Genomic DNA, 27,609 nt, shown 5'->3' with positions numbered 1-27,609 from the left:
GGACCAGCTGACGGACCCTGTTGCAAAGACAGTGAATGCTTAAGGAGACAAAGTGGAAGGACAAAGGGGCGACTCAGCTGCGTCCTGGAAGCCAGCTGGTCCTCATCACTTGTGTTGCTCATTACCATCCACGTCTCCAGCACAGCGAGTGAGTGTGCCGGACCTACGCCCTGCCGGTCCACCTGCCCAAACCCAGAGATGGTCCCTGTGAGGCCTTAGAGCCTTGTTTGTTGATGAAATGAGGAGATGAGCTTCCTGGAAGGAGTTTCCCCAAGAGCAGTGGTTAGGGCTGCTGCCTCAGAATGACTTGGGGTGAGTTAATTAATGCAGAGACCCGGCTGCTGAGAACCTACAAAATCCCTGGGGTCAGGCCCATGGTGATTCCCATGCAAAGCTAATGTTTTTACTGTGATTCCCACGCAAAGCAATTTTTTTTTTTACTGTGATAAAAAAAAAAAAGCACATTATGAAACCATCTTAGCCATTTCTAAGTGTATGGTTCAATAATGTTAATGATATTCACATTGTTGTGAAACAGACCTCCAGAACTTTTTCTTCTTGGAAATCTGAAGCTCTATGCCAATTAAATAACAACTCGTTCCCCCACCCTCTAGGAGCCACCACTGTCCTGTGTCTATGAACTTGACTACTTTAGATACTTCATATAAGAGGAGTCATACATTTCTGTCATTTTGTGACTGGCTTATTTCACTCGGTATAACGTCCTCATGGTCCATGCTGTAGCATGTGTGTGGCATGGGGCAGAATTTATTTTCTTTTTAAGGGTAGGTAATATTCCATCACGTATGTGTATGTAGCACATTCTGCTTATCCATTCGTGCACTGATGGGCACTCGGGTTGCTTCCACCGCTTGACTATTGTGAATAATGCTGCAGTGAACATGGGCATGAAGCTATCTCTTCAAGACCCTGCTTTCAATCCCTTTGTATATATACCCAGAAGTGAAATGCAAAATAAAAATGTTAAAGCATTGTTCTTCCACGCAAGAAACACTTTAGAAATGGAACCGTTCTGTCTGTTGATTGTGGTGATGCACGAGAGCATAGAACTGAGTACGCAGGCATGTGTGCACGTACACACACATGTGCACAAATAAAGCCGAGGGGATCTCAGATCCAGGACCCTACCGGTGCCAGTGCTCTGCTGGCAATACTGCACTCCAGTTCGTGGGATGTTACCGTTGGGGAAAACCAGATGAAGCGTGCGGGTATCTCTCTGTGTTCTTTCTTACACCTGCATGTGAGTAAAACTTATTTTAAAATGAAAAATTCAACATGAAAAAGAAAGCATTTGCCCTCGCTATCCTCGAGGTCAGAGAGGACCACGGATAGCGGAGCCCCAGGCTGGAAGGGGAGGCTGGTATAGACACAACTGCAAGGGTGGAGAGTTCTATGCCTTGTTTCAAAGGAGGCACTGGAGCAGGAAGACAGGCCGACCCACATGCTGTGTAGACCCCGGGGGGCACGGCGGCCCTAAGCCCTGAGGCAGGGCCAGTGAAGGTGAGGATGGGGAACTGGACATCTGGGGAGAGCCAGGGAGATGAGGAGGGCATCTAGGAGCTGAGTCCCCACGGTGTGAGCCTGGAGTCGGTGCCACCACCTTCCTTGGATCATGTGGCTCCTGGGAATGGGGTGGGAGCCAGGCAGGAAGGAGAGACATGAGCGGGGCTCATGACCTTGGCCAGATCCATTCTCCTCATGGAGCTCCCAACAGGCTGAGGCACTTTCTTAATCCTCAATGAGCTTCAGCTTCCTACAGGCAGCCCGTGCAGTCTACCAAAGACTTTTCCTTAGATGCCCGAGACTGTGGACCCTAATCAGGAATCTGACGTTACAGGGATTTTTTTTTCTTCGCAAAATGCTTTAAGGATAATTGGCAGCGCCTATTTATTTAGCACTTGGTAGGGCCAGGTGTTTTGCTAAGTGCTTTACAAACCTCATGTAGTCTACCTCACATCAACCCTGTGAGATGGGTTCCTCTCCCATTTTAAAAGAGGACTCTAACTCTTCCAGCCTGGGTGCTGGAAGCCTGGGCTCTTTCCTGGTTCTGGGAAGTGATCAGCAAGATTAAAAGTGAAGCTTCAGGGAAAGAGCAGACAGCGACAACCTTAATGGCTCCGGAAATAAAGTGACTAGCCCAGGTTCCACATTACAGAGTTTTTTTAATCCAAAATTCAGAGACCCAGGAGAGGGGGGGGAAGCCAGCCGCTCTCTGTGTTCCACTGTGATCCTGAGGACTTGATGTCCCCGTGCTCCCCATTAATCATCAACGCTGAGAGGCGCCAGATGTCCTGAAGTTTAACACACTCCGCAGCAACCTGTTTGTGATAAGCCGTAGCCAATTTGTAGGCAATTTTAATATAAACTTTGTAGATGCTTTTTAACTCAGAAATTAACCCAGGCCCATTATAGAAAGTCTAGAAAAGTGTAGAGAAGCAACGTAAAAAAAAAAAAAATCACTGCAATAAAACCACTGGTAATATTTTAGTACGATCTTAATCGTGTAATGTCTTTATTTTTTTTGAAGAAGTACATTGTATAAGTACATACTATTTCACAATCAAATATTTACTTTATACCATGAGCACCCTATCATATTTTTCATTCCCTGAAGTGTTTCTGCAAGATCATGTTCTACTTTGTGTAGGCAACATAATTTATTGCACCAAGATCCTGTTAGAACATGGTGTTGTTTGTAATGTTTCCTATTTTTAAGCAGTATTGAAATGCGTATACGTGTTACTGATTGTCCCCCACGCCACTTGCTCCTTGCCAACCACCTTCCCTCTGCCCCCGGGGGGAGCAGGGACATACCAATAGCCTCCAAACATCTACGGGCAAAATCACGTGTTTCCAAAGCTTGTGATGCATATTGACAAACTGCATTTCAGAAAGACGTTATAATGTTGTCAATCATGTATGAGAATTTGCATCCTCACCAGTTTGCCAAACACTGATTATTGGGCTTTCCTAATTATTTTGGCAATGTTATAAGCAAAAAATTACCTCATTTAATTTTATAATATGGTTGTTGCTCTTTTGTTTTCTTGTTTTGCTAATTGTTGTTTTTTCCTTATTGATTTTTAATGAGCTTTTTATATATTCAGGGTAGTAAACCTCTGTTTTGTATGATGCAAATGTTTTTCTCAGTTTTCTATTTATTTTACTTTGATATTTTAAGTCATATAAAAAACTTGCATTTGAGTATTTTAATCTCTTGATAATTTACAAAATTTATGCCTTGAATACTGGTTTAGAAAGGCCTTCCCAACTCTATTACATAAATATTCAATGGCTTTTTTTTCCTACTACTGTAATCCACCTGAAATTTATTAAGCTATACTTTAAATGTTTATATATCAATCTTAATTTTTAGAGAATATCGTGTTTTATAAAACACATTTTAGGGACCCCTGGGTGGCTCAGGAGTTGAGTGTCTGCCTTGGGCTCAGGGCATAATCCCTGGGTCTGGGATCAAATCCCACATCGGTCTCCCTGCATGGAGCCTGCTTCTCTTTCTCTGCCTATGTCTCTGCCTCTCCCTCTCTGTGTCTCTCATGAATAAATAAATAAAATCTTAAAAAAGAAAAACACAATTTTAGTAATCATTTAACAAAATGAGTGTAGCTCTATAAACTAAAAAAAAAAAAAAAAAAAAGGTATCTCATTCTCTTCCTCTAAATTTCGCTTTTGGAGAAGAAAAGCAAGTAAAAATAAAATCTCCAGTAATTTTCTCCTACAGCTTTGTTTTCAAAAGTATTATATTTCTCATCTTTGTAGAAAAATCCCCTTAACCCTTGTACATATCCTTAATAGACCTGGCATAACTCCAATATCCATGATTTATGTAAATTCTACTTGAACCAATTAAAATTTTCAGCCTGTGCCCCTCTTGGGGTAGAGGATATTCACTAGGACTTTGCCCAAGCTGCTTAAATAAAATTATTTTGAATATCTGCATAGATTTATTTCACATAATTAAAATTACTTCAAAAGTTAAATAGAAAAATGCCCTTAAAGACCAGCATGGTTGTGAGCATGCATACGTAAGAAAAAAATGTTTTCATTATGCTGAGAGGAAAATATACTTTAAAAGTAAAATTTCAGATTGTCAAAGGAAATACCAGAGTCTAAGTAGAACAAGCTTTTCAGAGAACATTTGACAACAGCATCACGATCTTTAATTAATAATCTAACAAGTCAGAGACTTGTATCACCCCTTTGATCATTTTAGAGGGAGCTGTAAACACTGCATCCAGTCCATCAAGGGGAGATGGCACCAAGGCTGTAGAAGTGAAGGTAGGGGGAATGTTACAAGGGCTAAAAATATCTTTTCCCTGGGAACTCTCCAGGAGTTGGTCCGTAATGAGATTCAACTTCAATAAATGAATAAAGCCGAGAAAAATAACTTGAAATGCAAGTAATTGGTGTCAAAGAGAAATCTGGATTACTGTGATAGAAAAGCAGTTTGAAGGGGGTGATGGCTGACAAGTCAGAATTGAATTGAGAGTACTGCCTTCATGTTTGCAAAAGTCTCAATAAAGGTCCGTTGGGAGCGAATGAACAAGGAGGTCACCAAATCCTAGGATTTCCCAAGTGCCAATAACTGTGCTACACACACTCACTTATCTTTTCATTCGAAACAAAAAAATAAAATGAGAATGACATTCTAAACACTGTTCGTTACATGTGCCAATTGACCTGGGAGGTCAAAGTTCCTCAATAACATAGGATTACCATGTAACCCTGTTTTAGGGTTAACATAACCCTAAATAGGATAATAGCATAGGATTACCATGTAACAGGCTTGGTTTGTACCTGTTTGGGCTTAATTGTTAACAGCACTTGCCTTCATTCTAAAAAGTGTTCCAGTTTGAACAAAAAATTATGTGATCATAGTATTAATTTCCTATTGTTGCTATGACAAATTACTGTAAGTATCTGACTCAAAACAACACAAATTTGTTATCCTGTACTTCTACAGGTTAGAGTCCAACATGCACCTCACAGGGCTAAAAGCAACATGCTAATAGGCCGGCCTTCACTTCTGAAGTCTATACAGGAGGATACTTGTCTTTTCTAGTGCCTAGGGACTATAGCATTCCTTGGTTGGTGGCCTCCTCCGTCTTCAAAGCCAATGATGGCTGCTCAAGTCCCTTCTCACTTTGTATCACTCAGACCTTCGCTTCTCCCACCCTCCTGAGGACCCTGGTGATCACACTAGGCCCACCTAAATAATCAGGCTGATCTCACTGTTTTAAGGTCAGCTGATCAGCAACCTTAATTCTACTTTGCCGTGAAACCTAATATATGCACAGACTCCAGGGAGTAGGACATGAAGATTTTTAGGAAGATCATTATTCTGCCAACCACAGTCACTCTATGGTAGTAGAGCCAAAATTTGAAGGCAGGCTTTCTGGTTTGAAGTCTAGTGTAATTTCAGTGATCAACGAGGATGTCTTCAATGGAAAAGTCTGGTTTGATATTTGTGAGGTGTTGGTAGGTGTGAAGGGCATGAGACTTGCAAACAAAAACGCAGTAAAATACCTATCAGTGGGGCACCTGGGGGGCTCATTTGGTTAAGCATCTGACTCTTGATTTCGGCTCAGGACATGATCTCAGAGTGGTTAAGAGATTGAGCCCCACGTCAGGCTCTGCATTGAGTGTAGAGTTTGCTTAAGAGTCTCTCTCTCTCTCTCTCCCTTTCCCTTTTCCCCACTCCCACCCCTCTCCCTTTCTGAACAAAACAAAACAAAACAACAACAACAAAAAAACCTATCAGAGTTTTCTCTATTCAAGGCACTTATATATGCATAGAAGGAATACCTAGATAACAGTGTTCCTGCCTTCGAGTTGTTTATGATCTGACTGGGCATTCACCCATGTGGACTACATACGTCTTTATCAAAGGGGCCTATAATAAATGAATATACTGTATTAATTACATATATAAGAATTCAGATATAAAACATAAGGGTAATTTAAGTTTCACATTAACGAAGTAAGTTAGGATTTATTGTATCTTTTTCTTTCTGATGACAACAAATATTATATCCATGGTAGAAAATTTGGCTTTTAAAAATCTTCCACCATTCTCAACCTTGACAGGTCATGTATTATAAATAAACTCACAATAGCATCCTTTCACAAAAACTTCTATGGGCTTCTGCATTTCTGTGGAAACCTGGTGCCCATCTACAATGCCCTTGAAATGGGAGAATTAACTCATGTTCATGCAGTACTTTTAGGTCTCCACTCTTGGATAAAGCAATTTTGCTGTAAATAGATTAGAGGTGATTTGCATACAATGTTCCCCTCTCCATTCTATTTGCCATGGTCATTTCAGAGCTACATTTATAAGAGGGAAAGATTCTTTATTTTCAGAAAGTCTGACATTCTAGGGGAGCTTGTTGTATGTAGCTAGGTTGATGCCGTAATATCCCCCAATCTGCCACAACTGGCAGAGTGATATATATATATATATATATTGATATATTGATATATATATATTTATATATATGATATCTATAATATATATAATATATATCTATAATATATATAATATATAGTGATATATATATATATATATTTATATTATATAGAGTTTATAAAACTCCATCATATACCTAAATTCATGGGCAATTTTGCCGTGGATGAGGCAAGAATGAAGCACAGCAATCAATGTAAAGCTATTTACTATTAAGTAAGTAATATAGGAAAAAGAATGAAACAAAAATGCGAGAGAAGTCCATGAAAGAGCATTTAGCAAGCAGGTGCATAGTGGAAGAAAGCACGAATTTTAGAGTCAGACCTAAGTTTGGATCCAGCTGGATCACACACTAGCTTTTGATTCTAGACCAGTACTTAAATTTCTCTGGGTTTTACTGCAGTGGGTTTTTCTTCAGGTTGTTTTGAGCCAAATAAGACAATGCATAAAAAGCTCAGACATGTATGGGACACCAAAGAAATGTAGTTCCCTTCTTTAAAAGACAAGTCATTAATGTACTTAGGTATTGTTATCCACTGTGGTTCTTATTCATGAATTAAGACTGCACAGTCAACTGACTTATATAGTCCATGGAGTCGGGACCGATTATCAGCTCTTACGTGCCAGGGATGGAGAAAAAGGACAGATGGCCCAAGCAGAGGCCAAACTTTGGACTCCAGTCTCTTAAAGAGGTACTGCTGCTTCATGCAATCAGCTTTCTGCAATCAACATGAGATCAGGTGGCTATTATGTGCAGGCACTGGGTCTTAGCCTTGAAGATTTGCCAACAGCCAAGAATATTCGTGACACCTCTGCCTTCGTGGGCCCTGTCAGAGAGGCAGACGTTAATTGAATTATCAAACAAATATATATAGTGATATATATATATATTTATATATATGATATCTATAATATATATAATATATATAGTGATATATATATATATTTATATATATGATATCTATAATATATATAATATATATAATATATATAATATATATAATATATATAATATATATAGTGATATATATATATATTTATATATATGATATCTATAATATATATAATATATATAGTGATATATATATATATTTATATATATGATATCTATAATATATATAATATATATAGTGATATATATATATATTTATATATATGATATCTATAATATATATAATATATATAATATATATAGTGATATATATATATATTTATATATATGATATCTATAATATATATAATATATATAATATATATCTATAATATATATAATATATATAGTGATATATATATATATTTATATATATGATATCTATAATATATATAATATATATAGTGATATATATATATATTTATATATATGATATCTATAATATATATAATATATATAATATATATAGTGATATATATATATATTTATATATATGATATCTATAATATATATAATATATATAATATATATAGTGATATATATATATATTTATATATATGATATCTATAATATATATAATATATATAGTGATATATATATATATTTATATATATGATATCTATAATATATATAATATATATAATATATATAATATATATAGTGATATATATATATATTTATATATATGATATCTATAATATATATAATATATATAGTGATATATATATATATTTATATATATGATATCTATAATATATATAATATATATAGTGATATATATATATATTTATATATATGATATCTATAATATATATAATATATATAATATATATAGTGATATATATATATATTTATATATATGATATCTATAATATATATAATATATATAGTGATATATATATATATTTATATATATGATATCTATAATATATATAACTCAACTTGGGGCTCGAACTCACAACCCCAAGATCAAGGATCACATGCTCTGCCGAATGAGCCAGCCAGGCGCCCCATGAGCACTTTGCTATTTTTAAAGATTCTACTTTCCACTAAAAGATCCAGGAGTCAACCTCAGGGTAGTGTTGTAACATAAAACACTCTCGGGTTGTATCCATACATAGCTGGTTTTATGACATTCGTCTCCACGTTTTGCATTCATCCTAATCAATTATACCTCCTTAGTTTCTGTTTGTCTTTCCATTACATTGAGATGGACCTGGAGTCCGCCGCTCTCACTTCCCACACTGTGCATTGGGGGATTCTAGGGACCCCAGGCCTCTCTACCTGACTCGTGGCTTCTGAGACCGCCCAAAGCTTGTGCAATGCGGAAGGGTCAGGAAGGTCATCCTGGGATCATGACCGAGGTCGTGACCCCAGCTGACCCGGGAGGGAACTGCGGTAATCAGAGAGGTTCCTCACCCTCCAGTTTGCAAACAAATCCCCCACTGCATGCAGGGCTGGGGGAATGGGGAGAAAGAGGCAAACCACTGCAGGTGGGGCAGGTGGCGGTGCTAACAGGCGAGGGGGCTTGCTTACAAGGCTGGCATGAGGCGGCTGCAGGTCCAGGAGGTCTCTGCACCTGCCCGCCGCACTCTCACAAGTTTATGCCGAGGTCTTGGCAGCACCCGGGCAAGTCTACCATCCGGTCACCCCTAGCAACACGCCGCTGGCTCAAGGCTGCCTCCTCGAAAATAGCTCCCAGGGTGGGAATGGAGGACGGAGGAGGGAGGCAAACCAACTGGAAGCTTAGGACTCAGATCCCAGATATTCGGTGTCTAGACACTGTTTTTTTGGTTGAGATAAAGTCAAGTCTTTGGCTATTTTGGGAGGACACAAAATTGCCCCGAGGTTTTATTTGTTTTCCTTAGTTTAGCAGAATTCCTTAGAGTCTAAATAAATAAACAAACAAACAAACCAGCAGAAAAAGGAGAGAAGTTCACTCAGTGAGCTCTCCTTTGTGTGTAGATCTTAAAAGGCTCAGCCCATTTATTTGCTGCTGAGAGGATGAATTAATGTGAAAGGGAAAAGAGGAAAAGATACTCTTCTAGCCAGGCATACCTGGTTTCGTCTGTGCTTACTGCCTTCAAATTCTCTGCACACGCACGCGTTACACGTGCACGCTTCACATGCTATTTTGTGCATTTACGCATAATATTCTCAGGCAATCAACAAGGTGGAATAATGATGTTATCCGATCGCTGCATTCTATCGCGTTGCAACAAACATTCGGTCAGTTCCCCTTTTCCCGAGGCATTTAGCGATGCCAGTGGTGATTTATTATTCTAATAATGAAATACCATACAGTGAATGTTTTCATATATGGAGTGCAACCTAACTCAAATAGACTCAGCAGTGGAATCCAGAAGGAGGAACAAAGTGTATGAGCCCTTCATAGCTTTTCTGGGATTTTCCCATGCTACTTCCCAGAAGGATGATACCAGTTTGCAATGCCGCCAGGTGGGGGGGCGACCATGCTGATTTGTAATAAAAGTGTTTCTCTTTCATTTTCCTAGTTTGGGCTTGTTTTGACAGTAGGGCTGATAACCGCAGTAGGAGCAGCTAGTATTCTTGAGACCAATCATGGGAGAGCCATAGAGTAAGTGCTTTAGAAACATTGTTTATAGTGGCTAAAGGTACATGTTCTGGAGGCTGATGGCATGAGATCAAATCCAGATCCTACCACTTAATCTCTAATTTGCGTCCATTCCCTCCTTGCAAATGAATCATAATGGTTTTACCATCTGAAGACCAAGTGAGTTTATATGGTAGAGAGCCCAGTAAGCACTGGGGAGTGTTGATTATTCCCAATACTGGGTGTTTTTCATTGACCTCATCGTACAGGTGAGAAAACTGAGAGAGGAAGAGGTTGGCTCTGGGTCACATAGCTCCTGAAAAGTGGGGCTGGGGTTCCAAGTACAGGGACCCTCGCGCCAAGGGCCAGAGTTTCAGGAACGCAGCAGGGAGCAGCACCCACATCCAGGCAGTGTTACTGCTGCCGCTGAGTTAGACCGAGGCAGAACCAGGTGCAGAAGATGAGAACATACGGCTGCTGTGACTCGCTGGAAATGCCATGAGCTAATTCCTTGTTTCCAAGACAAACAAGATAGCTGGGTTTTGTTTTGTTTTGTTTTTTATGCTATTATTTTCTTCATCCTTGAGATCTGAAGGTACTTCTGTATGCATGTGTTCCGTAGGATCGTGAAATCCCCCCTAGATTACATAGGCCTGGTGGGTGGCAATCCCAGGGGCACACCCAGGACCCCACAAATGCCTTCCTTGCCTCAGGAAGGCTCTCTATAAATACTTACTGACCTGAATTTCTCCTAAACATTACCATAAACACTTTCGGTTATTTCTTAATGTACTCTGTTCATAACTGCTTAGTCAATTATTTTTATTAGCATAACATTTCTTTTAAGCATAATGATGTTAGAAAAAAACAGAAACAATGTAAGCACATTTTCTCAACTGTGGCTGATTGTGTTTTCTCTCTCTCTTTTTCTTTTCTGGACTTCCTTTGCAGATTTGATGAATTAATTGTGCATTTCCCAAGAGGGACGTAACATGGATTGAAATTTGTCGCTTATTCTATAATGTTTAGTTTCTATTCTAGTTCCAGGGACTATCCATTGAGACAGAAGTTTGAATATTGCCAAGGGCTCATAAAATTGCTTATATAACCTACTTTCTCCAGAGAACCTGACTTCAATTTTCATAATGAATTAATGCCTTCTTCCTCCCCCAATCTCTTTGCTCCGATAGCTATTTGTGGAGACCACTGATGTCAATGGCAAAACTCTGGAGGGGCCAGTTCCTCTGGAAGTCATCGTGATTGACCAGAATGACAACAGACCAATCTTTCGGGAAGGCCCCTATGTTGGCCACGTCATGGAAGGATCACCGACAGGTATGTTAGATTGGCTTACATTAGCATGATGGCTTGGGAAGTGGAAGCCTGTGACCTTTGGGGATTCTAGAGACAGTTTTGTTGCTGTTCCCACTCGTTCGTATGCCTCAACACCCCCATGTTATCTCCCTGGATAGAAATGAGAGCTGGAAATCTGCAACTCAGAACATGACTGGGGTGTCGCAGGCTATGAACATCTCTTGCTTCATCTCCGAAAGCTACCTTTGAAAGATGGCCAACAGCTAAGTTTCTCTAATGCGTGGCTGATGATGGACACTGTAAATATGTAGCTCACCCTTGCGAGGGCCCAAGGTTGCGCTTCGTGGTGTGGTACGACTTTGAAGAAAATTAAGGTCCCTACTCCAAGCTCCTTACTTACTCCTTTCATCATTGTCTTTTCATAAGAGCTATTTTGGGGGAAAAAAACAGGTAGGACTTTTTTCCCTTACACAAGGTGCATGGAGAAACCTTTTGTCTTCAGTCAAACAGCCAAAGGCAAGACATTTTATTTCTCTCTCTGGAAATACATGCACCTACTGTGATGTTACTACAGAGCTCCTCTTATCTGTTTCCCACACTTAACCTTTCTATCAGGGAAGGTTGCAGAATTTAGAGCTCTCTTTTTTGGCCCAAGAGATACTAATAAAAGCATTCTGTGACCGGCAGTAGAAGTCACTGCTGAGTAGGATGCTTGAGGAAGTGAAGAGCAAAGTAGAAAAATCCCTATTATGAGACTGGACTTTGATTTTAAGCTTTAAAATACATTTGAGTGAGGAAGCACCATAGGAAGAGTATCACTGTTGCTGTGTCTCGATTATGCCCAAACAAATAAGTCATTCGGCTGGTCAGGCGGGAGATGGAAGCCTGAGCACTGCTTTGATGGTTTATTTTCCCCCTTCACCGAATTGATGGGATGTATCAATAACATGTAGATCTATGAGGCTCAGTGAGCGTTGTCATGGTAACCTGCCTAGACCACCCCTTGAGTAATTGTATACAAGGTGCCTAAACCTCCCTTCAGCTTCAAGAAGCTGGGTCTCCCTGCACCTCTTCAGCTCCCCAGGGGCAGGAGCCTAGCTCTCCCTTCTGGATTTGAATGCATTCTGTAAAAAGGATCTGGGATTGCCCATGGGTGCTAGGGGGGCGTTTGGAGGAGCCCAGGAGGTGAAAGAGTACTATAGGCCAGAAAAGATGGGAAGCAGGCAGGTGAAGGTAGGTCACTTTCAGGCAGACCTTTCCCGTGGCCCCTCTCCTCCGTGGCTGCTTTTGGTGGAAGGAGGGAGGGCTTCTGGTAGGTAGGAGAGACCCTGGAATTTGGGTCCGATGTTCACAGATTATTTTCTTAAACAAGCTGATGTGCGGGACGAGTCAGGGGAACTGATGGGGAAAGCTATTAAAGAAGCTGGAGTTTGAGCAGAGCAGGAAAATGATTCCCAGTTTCCATCTGTGGTGCCGGGCCCTGTCTGTGAGTGACTGGAATTCGAGCCGGGCCAGGAAAGTGTTCTAAATGTAAATGACAGTGCTTACGTCGGAGGCGGCTGTGAGCGTGTGCGTGTCTTTGTATATTATGTGTGTATATGATTAGACAATGTCCAATTTTCCTCCCACTGTGCCCTTCCTTAAAGTTTCAGAAAGAATTTCAAATTTTATTGCTTTATATACATGTCACATTTTCAAAGAAAAATGGAATCCTTTATGTACACTGAATTTCTTAAAGCACAAAGTAATTCGGTTAGGGTGGACGGATCTCCAGCAAAACATAAACCACCTCCAACTTTTATTTATGATTGGTATTATCCTATAAAAATACATAAAGACTCGGGCATCTGTGTGGCTTCTTTCAGCTACGCAGAATTTGGCCTGAATCATTGTTTTTTTTCCAGCTCCTCTGGGTCTGGCTATAAAGCAGGAATTGAAATAGATTCATTCAACTTTGAGGTCAAGAATGTGGAAATGCTGTGGGAAACTTTTAGGATAAAACCTGCTTAGGTCACCTAGCACCTTCTAAGGGATCTCAGCCTCGATGAGGGTAGAATTTCCAACCTAAACCATTTACAAGTTGGAGCAGTGAACCCTGATCAGCTATGGGAATGATGGTCTCTCCTATTTCAGTAATGCCCTGCTCCTTCGTGCCGGGTGAAATCCTAGGTATCATAGACACTGGAGTGGATCCATTTTACAGAAGGGGATGCTGATCCCGGGAAGAGCTCAGTGACTTTGCCCCTTTCTCATCAAGAACAGATGGGGGGCAGGGCTCCATCTGTATCATCTACCTTCAAATCATGTGCTCTTTCAAGCGTCCCACAAACTTCATGGTGAAAACAGCCATCAAACTACAATACCGTGGAGTTGGGCACTTAGCGTGTGCCAAGATCTTTATGACATTGTGTCCTTTCCGCCGCTACACCATTCCCTGCCCTGAGGATTCATTACCACTCCATTGGGGTACATTACCCCATCATATATGTGAGAAAAGTGAACCTCAAAGAGATCCAGACACTTGTGCAAAGTCTCACAGCTGGTGGATGAGTGAGAATCTGTGCCCATGTCTCTGGCTCGAGGTGCGGGCTCTTTCCCACATACATACATGTATGGAGTTAGCCACCATCCCTCCCCTTCTTCACCCTTCACCCTCCTCCCCTTCTTTGCAGTCCTAGCCAGAGGGAAAGTATCTGCTCTATCAGAGGAACTGGTGGAGCTCCTAACGGAAAGTAAAGAGCTCTTCTGACCAAACGTCCAGCTCATCGAATCACTTCTGGCAAAATGTGTACTGTTGCTCAGTCTCTGGCGTCGAACAGTGTTACATGTAGGCCTTGCTGTCACTCACATTGCTTTCTTCTGAGTTCAAGTCATCAGGGCCAGCTTGGTGGGGTGTGACCTGCACAGCCTCGCAGGGCCCCACACTCAGAAGGGCCCAATGTTTGGTATTAGCCTCTGCCGTCACCACCTTAAAACTCTTAATGGGTATTGAACAAGGGTCCCTGCACTTTCCTTTTGCACTGTGGAGCTAGTCTTGAGCATGGCACTGCGGCCCAAAGCTGGTGTGATGCTCCACTCAGCTCCTTGACCCATTGAGACCTTGGGCGGCTTACTGAACCTTCTAGAAGCCTCAGTTACCTTGTCTGCAAATGGACTGGGTGCATGATAGTACCTGCCCTAGAGAACTGTACGCAAGGATTAAATGAGACAGTGCTTCACTCAGCACATACAACAGAACAAAGGTTCATGAGATGCTAGTGCATCCTTAATGCCACCTGTTATTATTATTATTCCTGCAGCATACCATTTGGGGGAGGTAAGGCAAAAAGACAGGCAGTTTGTGTGAAGGAACATTCATCTCCCAACAAACCGAGCATCATTTTCATGTTCCAGTGTACCTGGATATGCCATCAGCACCAATCCATCATGGAGTAAGGTCACCCATATTTATCTGTGTGTGCAGACAGGAGACCATTTCCAGCTGCTCAGCACTAAACTCCAGGGTATTGTTTTGGGGAATCAGTACTGGATGAGGGAAGATCAACAGCAAATAATGGTCTTTGAACTTTGCAAATTATGAGCTATTCCTTTTATGGAGTCACAAGGCATTGATTTATGGGACCCAAGCCCCGGCCCTGGATGCTCTGTGGGGCCAGCCAGAGCTCTGTGTGGGTCTGGTGTTTTCTGAATGTGCAAGGCATGCCTGGACCTCATGATTAGGGATAGAGGCCTGGGACCCTTGTAGTTCCTGGAGAGCACACGTGCCAGAGCCCCACAGTGCCTACTGGCACCAACTCCCCGGTGTCTTGCCACTGCTAGTCTTCTGGGAACCTATGAGCAGGGCTAACCATGAGATCCTGAAGTGAGGGCTGAGGCCATATGGTTTACCTGGGAGGTGCAGGTTACCAGATGAGGAGTGCTACAGGGAAGGGAAGGGTGACATGGGGCTCAATCTCATGACTCGGAGATCATGACCAGAGCCAAAACCAAAAGTCTGACCCTTAACCAACCGCACCACACAGGTGCCCCGACCCTTCTCTTTAAATAGGGATCAGGACCTGGAGGTGCATATTCTGACTCCTAAGAGAGATGCCTGTTGCTGACAGGTGTGCTGACACTTCTTGAGCAGCTGGAGAGGAGTAGAGATGAGCGGCTAAATCCCCTTTGGACTTCTGAGCACACAGGTGCTCTTGCCTCTTTGGCTTCCTCTCGTGCTCCCTGTTTTTTTTCCAACCAGTATCATGACTGAGCACCTACTCTGTGCCAGCACTATTCTGAGCTCTGAGGGGGCAGCTGAGGACCTGTCAGCCAGTGTTCGTTCCCTCCTGGTTTGCATAGCCAAGCAGGGAGACTGGCGACAAACAAGAATTGAAATGTGGGGAGCGCTACAATGCAGCCACATGATCTTTATCTCAGCAGGTGCAGTCCAGCTTCCTTGAAGAGATGCTGTCAGGAGGGTAGGGCTTTTGTAGTTTTTTTCCCCCCTCTGGGATCCACCTGAGTTTCTGTTATTCAAGTACATCCATTTTTTAAAAACTTCTACCATGACAGACATGAGGAAAAACTTCCAATCAATAGGCCTTTGTGACAAGAGGCTGTCCTGAGACCTCAGCTCTGCCTGGTACTTGCTATTTTCCAAAGCAGCTCTGGCTACATGACTATGGTTTTGATATGTGATAGTTGATATCTGAGGCCTAGCGCAGCACAAACCCTCAGGTGGTTGGTATGACCTGGTCATAAAGCTGCTCGTGGCCTCCTGTTCACTTGTCGTGGTTCCTGCAGTGTGGCTTCTCTGTCCACCAGACTGTCCAGTTCTCCTTCACCGGTACTTTTGGACTTTCACGTGGAAGGTTCTTCCATTCTCAACCATCCCAGCCAATCCTCTGGGCTCTGGAATGTTGGGCACATGCCTTTTTGGTTTTTTGCTTGTTTCCTAAGTAGATGTTTTTCTTTTAAAAATAAATCAATTCAGCTTTTGTTCATCTTTTTTAAGTTAAAAAAAAAATCCAATCACCCTCAAATCTCACCATCCAGAGAAAACCACAGTCGCCATCTTGGTGCATATAGTTGCAGGGCTGTGTCTGGGCATGTCTCCACCCAGGGATGCTCTACACAATTTGATAGAAACGGAGCTGTATGTTCCTTTCTGTAACTCGCTTTCTTCACTCTGCAGGGTCGTATGGACTTTTTTGTAAATCAATAAATGTCAAGCTACATCATTGTTTTAAACAGCTAGTGTCTGGATCTGCCATCATCTAGTTAGCCATCCTATATTGATTTAAGTTTTTTCACTTTTCCATACTTACAATCAGATCTACAGGAGAGAACGCGTCTCCTCCTATGTGTGTGTCAATCTTTAGGATAAACCCATTCATGTGGGACTGGCAGGATAGAGGATGTGCTTATTACCTTTCAGTGGATGTCAGGGTGAGGCTTCTGATCAAAGGATCACATCTGCATCTTGGCCAAGCTCATGCTTGAGGATACAATAGTCTTTCCATTCACATTTGAACATACTGGTGGACATTTTGGTTTTTTTTTTTGTTTTTTTTCTGGATTATACCCAACATCTCCAAGCCTTTGTGGCCATTTCTCTTGCTCTATCAATAGGTCATGAACTGCCAGGCTCTGGAACCCTCCCTGGATTCTGTGATCAAGAAGAGGACTAAAATTGTGGATCCTGTTCTTCTCCCTGGGTCATCATTAGAGTCTTAGCTGAAGGGAGGTGCCCAAGAACAGATGTCATTAAAGTGCTGCAGTGCCATTCAGTTTGTATTAGGCGTCACTTGAATTATGGTACAGATCACTCCAGGGCGGTTGACCCTAAAACAAAATTTATGAGTTACATAATCCAATCAGAGACCTCTTCCCAAAGGGAAAATTTCAGAAATAAAGCATATCAAAAGTGTTGAGTTATCTGAAGCTTGCTAGCTGCTCAAGAGACTGAATCTCTGCCAGGTTGCTGCTAACCATGCCTGGGGACCCCAGGTGATGTCTTACAGGGGGCTCCAAACCAAGCCAATCAGCAACCTTGTCACAGCCACCAATTTCCCCTCCTTTATACCCCAGCTCGTCTCTGATGGACATCGCTGCACATTTTAGACCCATTGATCCAGGCCCACTAGAGCGTTTGTGGTACTAGAAGACTTTCTGAGACACGGGTGAAAGCCTGGACCCCTTTATTCTGTTAAAAGGATATCCAACCACAAAACTGTGTGTCTCATCTTTAGTATGGGCAACTTTGGAAACAACTCTTTTCATTTTTATTCCTAGCCCTCTCTCTACCTAACTTCCTGTACCAATCCATGGGGTGAGAGACCAATTCAAGAGGCAGACAACACATCGTTTCTTGAATCACTCTTCTCTCTAAGAGGAAGTCTTGTTCCTGGCCAGCCTTGTGTGTCTGTCTCCCCACTGCCAATCCTCCATCATCCTCATCCTCCTTCATGTAAGATCTCCTAGGCACTGAGAACAACCTGGGACCTGGGGAGATATGGCTATTGTAGTCATGGAGATTACTTCCTCCTAAAAATAAACACTTGGCAACCATGCTGCACTAATTGATTGGATATACTTCAGCCTGGAGCTGGGAGTCATTCCTCTACCACTCTACATGTGGGAGGAAGAGGATTTATGACATCAAATAGTGAAAAATAAAATAATTAATGAATAATCAAAATGAAATAATACTTTAAAGTGGAGGGAGGGGAAAAGAAGCATCAATAGCTTCAGAAACTCGTGGGTGTTCTTAGCCAAAATGTAAATTGGGTGACAGCTGAGCAACTGCAAAATAAAAATGAGAAAGTTCATGAGTTCTTATGGCAGAGAGCATGGCAGACACCAAAGCCTTGAAATGCATCCCTCAAACTGAGGGATCCACTCTGAATTGCCCAGGAATGTTTAGTGCTGCAGAGGAGTAAAGCCCAGTAGCACATCCACAAGGGCATATAAGAGTTATAATTTCAGAGAAACTTCTACTTCAAATCAGTTCCAGTTGACCACTTCGTTCAGCTAAACCATTCAACAAATACTTATTGGGCAGCTTCTATGAATCAGAGAATGTTCTAGGTGCTAGAGATATGGCAACGACCAAGACTATTTAGGGCTCAACTCTTAAGACATTTGCATTTTACTGGGAACAGAACAATAATTAACAATGAAACAAGATAATTTAAGTAATTTGGATAAAATAAGACAAGGTGGGGCAGCCCGAGTGGCCCAGAGGTTTAGTGCACCCTTCAGCCCAGGGTGTGATCTTGGAGACCCGGGATCGAGTCCCATGTCGGGTCCCCTGCATGGAGCCTGCTTCTCCCTCTGCCTGTGTTTCTGCCCCCTCAAACTCTCTCTGTCTCTCATGAATGAATAAATAAAATCTTAAAAAAAAACCTTAAAAAAAAATAAGACAAAGTGATGTGATAGAATGAAGTGAGGTCAAGAAAGACCTCTCTAAGGAGGTGACATTTAAGCTAAAACCACTGAGAATAAAAGAGCCCACCATTGTAAAGGTATAGGGCCAGCATGTTCCAGGCAGAGGGATCAGAAAGTGCAAAGGCAAGCAGAACAGACAGAGGGACAGAGTAGAGGCCAGCGTGGTAGAAGGATGTCAGCAAGAAGAGTGGCAGGTGAGTTCAAGGAGACAGGGAAGCATGAGATCAGAACAGAAGTTAACCAACCTTGGGCCAAAGCTGTCCCACTGCCTGTTTTGTTTTGTTTTGTTTTGTTTTGTTTTGTTAAAGAAAGTTAATGAAGTTTTATTGAAACACAGCATGCCAACTCATTTAAGCCTTTGACTATGGCTGTTTTCATGAGCTGCCATTAGACATGAATAGTTGGAACACAGATTATGTGTCCCCCAAAGCCAAATATATACGTAACCTAAATAGACATATTTTTTAAAATGAAATATATATTTAAAATATTTTAAAATCTTTTAAAAATAAATACATCTATTTTTTACTTTGCCCTCTACAGAAAAGTTTGTCAGCACCCTGGGTTAGAGGTCTGTAAGTTTTGATTATATTTTGTATTTAGTAGGAAGCCCTTGGGGGATTTAAGGAGGACAGTGATAAAATTTGATTTTACTGTTCAAAGAGGACTTGAGCTCGTCTGTGTAGAACGGTAGTCAGGCAGCCAGGGCCACTTCAGCCTTCCAGGATCGAAGGTGTCAGAGGCCTGGATGGGGTAGGAACAGTGGAGGTGGAGAGAAGAGGTCATGTAAGATTTTGTGGTGAACCCATGGTGGATGGGGGAATACTAAATGTTAACTTATTTTCTGGTACTGGATTACTGTAGCCGATGCTATCCATATGGAATTATGGTAATACTGTAAACCTTAACAGTTTTATAAATTTTCCACAAGTACAAACTAGATTTTGCCTTTAGTTTTCTTTCTAAGGCATAAGCTGTGGAGCAGCGGGACCAGATTATCTTCTCTTCATTCTCAATTTTCTGCATTTAGCAGAGTTCCAGACACATGGTAGCCACTCAGTACATTTCATGCAAGAACAAATAGGCCCAAATGGCAGAAAATATGAATCACCTGAAGCTTCCCTTTTCATTTGATTTGTAAATAAACGTTGTCTTTATTGGTGATTTATTCATTACTTCAACAAATATCTCTGGAGTGCCTGTTAGGTATGAGAATATGCTGCTGCTCAGGAAGGATGAAGTTGGATGAGGGCGTTGCAGAACACAGACACAGACCCTGACTCCACAGAGTCTGCAGACTTAAGGAAAGCAGACAATAAACACAGCCTGCTGCACAGGGGAAGCGCAGGAGCCCCTGGGAGGCTCTCAATAGGAGTGAGGAGCAGAGACAATAGTGCCTGCCCCAGCTAATGAAACCGTGGTAGTGACCAGTATAATGTTTCTAGTACTGGGTATTGGTCTAGGTTCTATACCTCTCTCTCAATGAAATCCTTGCGATTCTTTTCATAGTTGAGGAAAGAGAAGCTCAGGGAGGTTAGGTTACTTCCCCAAAGTCACACAGCTAATGGGAGATAAAGCTGGGATTCACATTCCCAGTAACTCCTGCGTCCTTTCATCTCCTTTCCATCTATAATACCTGCTGTCCTTGAACCACTTCATCTAGGAAAATGTTAAGATCAGTTCAGATCTGCCACCTGGGGTCTGGAGAACATTTTCTTATATGTACATGTGGGCGTGTGTATGCATATATATATATTGTGTGTGTGTGTGTATGAAGGAGAAAGAGGGAAGAGGGAATGTCATTTTATTATAGCTTAGCTGGTCAGGGAACTGACACAGCCCTTAGTTATGAGTGGTGGCCTTCTCAAACAGAGCCAGATCCTCCCCCTAGCGGTAGTTTGGCAGAGACTCAAGGAGGACCCTTCTCGAAGATTCATAAGGCATGCTAGACCATCAATCAAGATAGTCTACAAATGTCAGTTAGAAAAGATTTATAATCAGCAGAGAGCTTGATAAACCAGCTTTTACTGCAGCACCGTTGTGCTAAGAATACCATCCCTTCGGAGGGCAGAGTGCAGAGTGCTGTCTCCATCTATCTATACAAATACTGTTGAATCCCTTCGCCGTAATATATGGACAGTATGCTAAGAGAAGCCCTGGGTAATTTATGTATAGAACCACCTCCCTTCATAAGTAAATGGGAGAGATTCAATATTCTAAGCTCGCCGGGAAGAGGGCATATAAAATCCCTTTCAAGTATATGTTTTATAAAATATAGGTCATGAATTGAGTTTTTCAGTATCAAAGAAAAAATTTTAATAGACTTACAGCTTTCTTGCTGTAATTATGGCTGCATTTTTTTTTTCAAGCCCAGCGTAGTACCCGAAGCTATTTTATCATTCAGAAGACTGGCTCTTTTCAAAGATTTCTCAAAAGTTTGGTTTGGGGGATTTTCAATGTTTTCTTCTCGCTCTGGTTTTCCACTTGTGTTCCACATGCCAGTTTTTATCTGTTAGGTTTGTGGTTAGAAGTGGCTGCTAACCTGGAGACCGTCTTGGTGAGGAGGACAGGGCGATGATCATGTTTCTGTGGTTGGCTTCTTCGTTTTTAAGAAAGGTGTCTACAGAGTGATAGAGGACCTGTCCCCCCCCTCAAAATCAGACTCGGTGAGCTACTCACCAGCCATCCCTCTGCTTCCCTTCTTGCATCTGCAATCTGACCCCCTCCTTCTCTGCTGAGGAGGTTCTGTGCTTGTTGGCTCCCACCAAAGTCCTAAGCCAGGGTTAGAGGCGAAGCCTTAAACAGTAACTTACATATAGGAAACTAAGTTGGCCAGTTCCTTTCTGTGTGTGACACGTCATCCTAGGATGGCTGCTTAGACTTTCACTAGTTTAGGAAAGTGTGTTTGACAAGTTTTAACTTGAAACGTTGACCCATGCACTTAAAATAGATAATCCAAGAGACCTATGCCATTGCTGTCAAAGACATACATCGTGTGGATTCAGACACCATAGGGCAGTGGTTCAGCTGCAGATGATTTGCCCTCCCCCGGCCCATCCCCTCGGACACTTCTGGTTGCCACACTGGGGGAGGGGAGGGTGCAACAGGCATCCAGGAGGTAGAGGCCAGGGGTGCTGCTAAACATCCTACAACACACAGGACAGCCCCCACGATGAAGGATGATTTGGCTCAAGATGTCAACAGTGCCCAAGTTAAGAAACCCTGCCCTAATAGGAGAAAATGAAGAATTTTGGTTATGAAGACCACATCTGGAATCTGGAGGATTGTAGGCATTGGTTAGTGCCTAGGATGAGCGATGGCCAGAATCTATTCCTCTAAGAAAGATTTGGTAGCATGTAGCTGCAGTGCACAGTGAGCACGGCTTGTGGGAGACCCTGGGCTGGGCCCTGTGCCAAGGGCTTCCTGAGCATTATCCCACTGACTCATTTCATATGATCCCATGAAGCAGATGCATGATCATCTCATACTGCCAATGAGGACACCAAAACTTAGAGAGATTAGGAAACAATTTTTCCAGGACAGCAGAGACCTCTCCCTCAATATCCATTCCACTCTGTGTGAGTAACAGACCCCAGTGTCTGACAGCAGCAGCGTGTCCATATGAAAACTCTACTGGCCAAGCTCCCTCAGAGCTAGGTGTGGTGGTGTGATGACGTGCCAGCCAGTGAGCTACAAGCAAGGTGTTTTGTTTTGCTCCCAGGAGGAGCTGGGAGCCACGGGAGCTGGGGAGAGGGCCTTTTTATCCTGGCTGGAATGAGGCTATGGGGGCTAGACCTCAGGTAGCCCCTGTGCTTCGTAAAGTGGCTTTGAGGATGGAAAACATGATGAAAGACAGAGACAGGATTCTGTTGCCCATGGAATGTTACACTAGCCTGCTCCAGAATCATTTCAAATGAGACACTAATGAACTTCTGTCTCATTTAGCTCACTGTTATGTTGGCTTCCCTGTATTGGTCACCAAATCTAATAACAGCTGACATATACAGTGTCACTCAACCAATAAGAATTACAGCCCAGACAATTTGACTCCACATCATGCTTTTTAACTGCTGTGCTATCCTGCCCGAGACATTTGAACCCACTTACTCCTCTCTGTGTATTTCATGCCACCGGTTTTTGTATGGTAATTAGAAAATTGAGTCTTTATTGGGACGAAAATAGTCTTTGTCTCCTAACTCTATTATCTCAGAGTTCTTTTCAGAAAGCATTCTGAGGTCTCTGTCATGAGGTATATTTTATTAGATTAAAAACATACTCGGTGCCCCATGATGGAAACTTCGTTAGCATAGTGGTTTTGATTTTCTCTTATCACTGTAATTTCAGATCTGAGTCCAGCTCTGATGGTCCCAAAATACTCCAATAATGCACATGATCATGTCGCTGCCATTTACATCACTGTGCTGGTCTCATGTCCTCATTCCAAGAACTAGGGAGAGAAGGGAAGGACACAGGAATGTTAAGAGAGCTCTAGAAGATTTTCAGAGAATATTAGTATTTTTTGCTTGCCAGTGAGTCAACTGGAAATGCATCATGAGGATGTGCCTGTCAGTCCATATGGGAGATCAATATGTTCTAACAAGAGTGCAGCACGGAGGTTGAGACCACTGACTCCTGTGTTCAGAAGATCTGGTTTTCAGTCACATTTCCACTACTAATTGAGAGCCCTCGAACATGCTATTTTACCTCTCTGAGCTTTGGGTAACTCCTCTGCAAAATGAGGATAATGTTAGTGCCCTCAAAGGGGAGCTGTTCAATGAGAAAATAAATATCAAGCCTTGAGCACCATCCTAACAAAACAAATACTACATATGTCATAAATATTAGCCACTACCGACCACTTTTTTCCCCCAGTGGTAGAACATGGTGCTGTTACCTAGCATCTTGCAGGGGAGAGAAGAACTCTGCCAACCAGTGAAGCCAAATTCCAATCCTGGCTCTTTCTCTTTCAGCTGTGTGAATTTGAGTGTCTAGTTCCTTCTTTTGCATTGGTAAGAATCCACGGTGGCAGCATCTTGTATGAGTTTGAATTAAGCAAATTTGAAATGATGCAGCATGGAAATATTTTTTAAATCTCATTTGTGCACAAATTTAGAACCACTTCCATCATCCCTAAGGGAAGCACTGTACTTATTAGAAGTCATTTCTCATCTCCTCCCCAAACTCCCCAGCCCTAGGAAACCACAGATCTACTTTTTTGCCTTTATAGATTTGCCTGTTCTGGACATTTCATGTAAATGGGCTCATGCAATACGTGGTATGTTGTGACTGGCTTCTTCCACACGGCATCATGTTTACATCTGTGCATCTGTGTTGTATGGAGCATGTATCAATATTTCGTTCCCTTTTATTGCCAAAGACAGCTCAGTTTTTAAATAAATCTGCTTTTAACACAGTTGGTGCTGCCTTAACTTATATAGATGAATACATACCATTCTTTGTCAAGATTACTCTCGAATTATGCAAATTTTCAATTATTTGAGGTATTCAAAAATGTGTCCCTTACATAAAGCGTACCTGAGCTCTACTTATCTGGCAGTTTTGTTATAAGAACTGAATTAGATAACACATGGAAGTACACGGCAGCAAGGCCAAATATATGACGACCTCTCAAGAAATGGCCCCTCCCTGTTTTGCATGCATTTATGGCCCTTCTACTTGCCATCTGCTTTTATGTTTGTCACCCTTGGGGACCCCCATCAATAAGGATTCCAACTGATTAAGTAAAAGATTTACTCAGAAGTGCTTTTTCTGAGGAGTTTGTTCACCAGGTATCCCAAAAATGGTTTTTTGGTGAAAAATCCAGTTTGCACTAACATGTCAAGTTTCTGGAAAACTGTCAGTGGTTCAAGTTAAATAGTCCTTCGTAAATTTCCACCAGGATCCATATATTCATGAAGTAATCTCAAACCTTTACTTGTGTTAACTGGAGTGTACTTCTATAATGGCAGGTGTCATTGTTGGGTGTATGGGCTTTAATGAAAGACAGCTTTTGAAAACGACCACCCTATGGTCTTTATGACTCATTTCAGCAAGGTTTGTAAGTGAAAGACATTCACTCGTTCCCTCTCCTTTACTCTTGCCTTTGGCCTTGACGTACCACATCAAACAGACATCTCTGCTCCTTGAACAAGCCATCACAGCTTGCCTTGTAGGTGACAGACATCAGAATGGATACTTCCAGATTTGTCCTCCTATTTAATCCTCCCAGTGACTCTGGCTCTCATCATATCCATATTTCAGATGAGAAAGTGTGGGCTCAGGGAGGTTGACATGCATTATCAGAGGAGATACTGTGAGTCTGGATCTGTCTGACCTCAAATCCGATCTTCCTCCGAGGGGACTGCATTTCCTCTGTCTTGGTATGGGTTAATTACTCCTTAGTATTCCTGCTTAGCCTCCACAGAAAGACATATTTACCCTTATTCAGTGGTCTCTGATGTAAGCATTCAGTGCTGTCCTAGCCAAGGCTTTGCATCTAAATAGGAAATGTTTATTTTATTGCTTATGGGAGATTCAACGAGCAAGCAATAAAAACAGCCAGGTGGCTTCAGCACAGAGTTTGCAGGCTAAGAAGCTCCTCTAGGTCATGCCTAGCCACGGGGATGATTCCTTACTGCATGAGACAGTCCAGCTGTGCCAGGTCCTAATTACAACTTAAAGTGTAAGGTCAAGTTATACTACGAAAGGGTAAACACTACCTAGAAAAATTTCTAGAATTAGCAAACCTGTAACAGAGGATCTAGAGATTAAATTCATCTCTTAACCTATCAATGAGGATTTTTTTTCTGCTGCAGGTAACAAAATAGCAATTAATGTGGCTTAAACCTCTCAGGTTGATTTTTCTCCTGTTTCCAGAAGCTGAGAGGTGGGTGGCTGCTTCCTTCGCTTCACTGATCTGACAGTCAGAATCTCTGTGAGTCTGTGGCCTTTCTCTTGTGGCCCTAAGACTTGTCACAGCTCTAAAATCACAGTTATATCTACAGGAAGAAGAAAGAGGGAGTAGGAAACATGTCTGTGCTTTTCATAAAGATGCAAGGTCTTTACCACTAGCCTTCAACAGTCTTTTATTAACAACCCACCAGAGAAAAACTGTGTCATGTGATTACCCTTAGCTGCAAGAGGAACCATGTATAAATCAGTATTTACATATGTGTGTACGCACATGTATACGTGTGTGTACTCATGCACGTGTGTGCATATGCATAGTGGGCTAGGGAGGAGGGAATTAAGAATAGATCTGGGATTAACTGTGCCTGGTCCCTACGTAGTACCCAAAGTTTAAGGGATTCCCCCAACTTTTAAAGGGTTAAAATGCAGGAAAAAACAGTACTTTCCACAATTTTGTTATAAGTTTGAGAATTAGTTGGGGGACATCTCTGAAAGGATTTCTTGGCCAAATAAAGGAAGGAGACAAAATCAAACTGGTTTCTTTACTGTTCAAGTTCTTAGAGACTTTAAAGTGCTGAAGGTCTTGCCAGTCTCCAAGATGATGCAGCGCTGGAGAATGTTTCCAGAAGGATGTTCTGTGAGCCGGGCAGGCAGGGTATGATAGATACTTCGGAAAGGTAGCTCTTAGCCAGTGAACTGCTGGATCAGGAGATACCTGAGCGGGCATGCTGTCCCTCCCAGAGACGTAGAGCCCAGGGTTGAATGTAAGATGGTCTGAGAGCAATATAGTTGAACAACCGAGAAGGTTGTAGAATGTCAGGTAGACTTTTGACCTTGGGAACAATAAGACCAGCAGGGGATTGAGGGGCACTGTGAGTAATTTGGACCTAGGGACCCCATCTTGACTCCCTCCTTCTACCTTCATCCATCGGCTAGCCTCCTTCACAAAGCCCATCAATGCTCAATGCACTAATAACCTTGCAGAAGGAATTAAAATGTTACACAAATACTAACACGACTGTTGGGAGTTTCATTTGTTTTGGAGTTTTATCTGTTCTCATGAAGACCAACCCTTTGTCCAGGTTCTGGTGGGAAATTGACCACCCAGGAGCCTGAAGGTGGACATCATTACCCCAAATGAAAATGACAGATTTTCTACCTGTGTGTCTTTCCAGAGCTGTTGGTAGCTATGTTTTCACTCTCCACGTTGTCTCTGCCTCATATGCTCTTGTCCGGTAGGTGCCCATCTTCAGGGTAACTATCACATGCAAGATATGGAGCTATGGGCTTCATACACATCCTCTCATTTCAGCCTTGTGTTATCCCCCCAAAATAGATAAAAGTATTCTCAAGACCTGAAACTTAGTGGGCAGGCACCCTATCGGGATCTCACAACTTCCCTCTATATCTTCCCTACACCACATGAGTACGTCAGTATAAAAATAGCATCTAAGTGAAATAGCATCTAAGTGAAATGGTTATTCAAGAGGGAGAACATGACTTAAACTCATGGTTGCTTTTACCATTAGGTCCTAATAAAAATGGAGCCAGAACTACAGTTAGCTTGATTAGTCTAGAGACCCATAAAAGTCGGGTGATAATTCTGGACTTTTTTTTATGGACATTTATGTTAGGTTTCTCCAGAGAAACAGAATCAATAATATCTATAGCTAATAAGAAATTGGCTCACATGGTTATGGAAGCTGAGAAGTCCCAAGCTCTGTAGTCAGAAGGTTGGAAACCCAGGAGAGCCAAAGGTGTAGCTCCAGTCCAAAAGCCAGGAGGCTGGAGATCCAGGAAGAGCCATGTCTCAGTGTGAATCTAGAGGTGAGAAAAGACCAATGTTCCAGCTCAAAGTAGTCAGGCTGGAGGAAGTTCCTTTGTGCTCAGCTTTTCTGTTCTAATCAGGTGTTCAATTGATTGGGTGAGTCCCAATCACTTTGGGGA

General features: G+C 42.0%; 1 protein-coding gene across 1 annotated transcript in view; it reads left to right on the top strand.

Annotated features, from left to right (window-relative positions):
- CDH13 (cadherin 13) overlaps positions 1–27,609 on the top strand; it is a 1,001,392-nt gene that overhangs the window by 609,121 nt on the left and 364,662 nt on the right. Inside the window, exon 6 of the mRNA XM_041770316.1 lies at positions 11,202–11,346. Coding sequence (XP_041626250.1) covers positions 11,202–11,346 — 145 coding nt within the window. The remainder of the gene's footprint in view (positions 1–11,201; positions 11,347–27,609) is intronic.

Source organism: Vulpes lagopus, chromosome 10 (assembly GCF_018345385.1).
Source record: "Vulpes lagopus strain Blue_001 chromosome 10, ASM1834538v1, whole genome shotgun sequence".
NCBI lineage: Eukaryota > Metazoa > Chordata > Mammalia > Carnivora > Canidae > Vulpes > Vulpes lagopus.
This window is presented reverse-complemented; position numbering and strand designations above follow the sequence as displayed.